Source organism: Sprattus sprattus (assembly GCF_963457725.1).
Source record: "Sprattus sprattus genome assembly, chromosome: 10".
Lineage (NCBI taxonomy): Eukaryota > Metazoa > Chordata > Actinopteri > Clupeiformes > Clupeidae > Sprattus > Sprattus sprattus.
This window is the reverse complement of record NC_137908.1, coordinates 29,880,204-29,882,703: the sequence shown is the minus strand read 5'-3', so window position 1 is coordinate 29,882,703 and position 2,500 is coordinate 29,880,204. Positions and strand designations below refer to the sequence as shown.

The following is a 2,500-nucleotide window of genomic DNA, read 5'->3' as shown; positions in this document are numbered from 1 at the left end:
GGGAGTGGTCTGTGTGCTGGCTGAGTGCTCCCCACTGGCTCCCACAGGCTATTCATACTTAACCTGAAATCAGCCCTTATTCTCCCACATGGGTTACTCTCTAGTATACCAGGAGCTATCAATGGGCCTTGGCATTGAAGGAAAGCACAGGTGGCTGACCAAATATGACATGAATATTTCAAGGCCCGACGGATCCTCCATCAAAAAAATAACACATAACCCAAGTGGAAGGGCCATGGAAGATTTAGGGAGAAAAGAGGGGTTCAGCAGATGGATAAGAAGGGAATGCATAGCTCTGTGAAATCAGTATTGCCTCGAAGACTTGCTCAGGTTTATGCTGTTGGTATGGCACTGGCAAAATAAACCTTTTTTGCTCCAAACTATTTTTTGCCTGTCTTCTGAAGATTTTTCCTGAACGCCAAGAACATAGAGTTTTATCCAGATTCGAAAAGAGGAGTTTTTACTTTATCAAAAACCTAAAAATCAACCACAACAACACACACACACACACACAAACACAAACAGACAGATGCGCACTCAAAGGAAGAGTCAGATGGACAAACACATTTCTGTCATGTCAATGCCTTGCCCCCCACTCCAACAAAGAGGTCTCTAGAGACGACTGGCTAAAGTACCTCTTTAGCCAGAAAGCGAACTCTGTTGAGGATCCTTTTGGCATCGGCCAACCTCTCTTTGGCAGCACGTCTGGTGGTTCTCCTCCTTGCTCTCAGGGACTGTTTAGCCAACAGGATCTATGGCAGACGCAAACGGAAATACTGGACTGCTGGCTGCTGAAGGATATCATCACATACAGCTGAAGGGGTATGTAGTCAAGACAACTGATGCAAAATCAGATGTAAAGTAGTTTGCGCAATCAGTGTACGGGATTACACAATCATTATATGAGACCACTTTTATAATATTTGTTACGTCAGTATCAGGACAGAAGGTGGGGCTTTTACACACAGCGTTAGTGTGGAACCACATTCAAATCATACTTAGTTTACTTTGGATCAGTTACAATGTCAATGGTTTGCTGTCGGTTCAGAGAGTTAATGAAGTTGCTTTCAGCACTTACAATGTTCTTCTTGATAAACTCCTGCCGACATTTGTCTAAGGTGTTGGGCCGTGACGGCCTCTTCCTCTCTGTGTTTGAGACGTACTGTCTGGTAGAGCAGAGAACAGGTCCCGCCGCCATCAGACAAACAACTTATTCATTTAGACAACAAAGTATCATTACTGATGGAAACTTACTTGCAACTTGCCACAAACTCCAGAAACACCTCCATCAGCCTCTCTTTAGCATTGCTCTTAGGCCTTCTGAGGAGTTTCTCCACCTCATCAACGCCGTATTCCTGGGAAACACAGACACAGTTTGCAGATATATGCAGGTTTACTAATTCTGACCCAGATATAGAGAGGTCAGCAAGGCACCCATTGGAACAGTTTATGGGATAACTGTCCAAAGATGAGTGGATGGAACTGTGTCTTAAATTATTCTGATGAGTTTTATACAGCGTGTACATAATACCAGCCAGCTGGTTGTTGATTTAAGCAAATTAATTTGGATTTTTCACTTGTAAGTGTGTTTATGTTGCTGGGATGTTTGTACTTGCCAGCCGGTCAGCCATCTTGGACAGCCAGTTGCTGTTGTGAATACGGAAGCTGTGGTCCTCAAAGTAGTTCCACACGTAGATGCAGGGCTTCTCACGTAAGAGGGGGATACAACTGAAGGATCTGCGGCAGGGGAGAAGCAAAAACTCTTGTTCAACATCATCAGAGACGCGGATCTCAAATTCAAGTCCCAGTGAAAACTGTTTGCTCTAATGTGTTGCAATGTTGGGGGAGGGAGCCAGTATATTTACAGACTGTATATTTAGTATATTTAAAGACTGTTCCTTTGTGCTTCATGACTTCCTGCCTTAAAGCATACTGGTACGTTATGTCACACAGTTATCATTTGTGCTCTCTCTGCCATTTTTTTATGAAAGTGCTTAGAAGGTTTATTAGCATTCCAGACTGGAGTAAACTATGCTTCAGCATGACATGTGTTTAACCGTGACAGTATCTCTAGATTCCTATTGTCTGATTTAAACTTACATTACTATCCCTCAGCCTTTTAAGGCTTAACTAATGAAATTAAAAATAATCCGGCTCAGGTACCTGTCATACTCTGTAGCCTGGGGTCGTCTAGGTGCGGTGACGGATCTGTCATGTTGGCTGAGGTCCAAGAGATCCTCTCTCTCCAACTCATCCTCTGAATCCAGCAGAGCCTGCCTGTCTTCACTCAGGTCCTCTTGGTTAGCACTCTTTTTGGATTTAACAACAACATCTGCTGCCTTACCATAGTTCCCTGTGTGGAAGTCAGATATTCACTCACAAACACACACACACAGGACAAATGTGTACAAAAGTCATTTCTGAACAAACACTCCTCAATGCAATCAACTAAGCACATGTCTTTCACCTGTGTACAGACACCAAGAACAAGTCTCACCTA

At 43.4% G+C, this 2,500-nt stretch overlaps 1 protein-coding gene across 1 annotated transcript in view; it reads right to left on the bottom strand.

Annotated features, from left to right (window-relative positions):
* Positions 1–2,500, bottom strand: part of fer1l4 (fer-1 like family member 4) — a gene marked incomplete at both ends in the record, with an annotated part of 31,464 nt that overhangs the window by 17,235 nt on the left and 11,729 nt on the right. Inside the window, 6 exons of the mRNA XM_080845663.1 lie at positions 636–752; positions 1,079–1,166; positions 1,255–1,355; positions 1,617–1,737; positions 2,164–2,353; positions 2,498–2,500. The exon at positions 2,498–2,500 is cut by the window's right edge and continues 106 nt beyond it. Of these exons, the coding sequence (XP_080701789.1) occupies positions 636–752; positions 1,079–1,166; positions 1,255–1,355; positions 1,617–1,737; positions 2,164–2,353; positions 2,498–2,500 (620 nt within the window). The remainder of the gene's footprint in view (positions 1–635; positions 753–1,078; positions 1,167–1,254; positions 1,356–1,616; positions 1,738–2,163; positions 2,354–2,497) is intronic.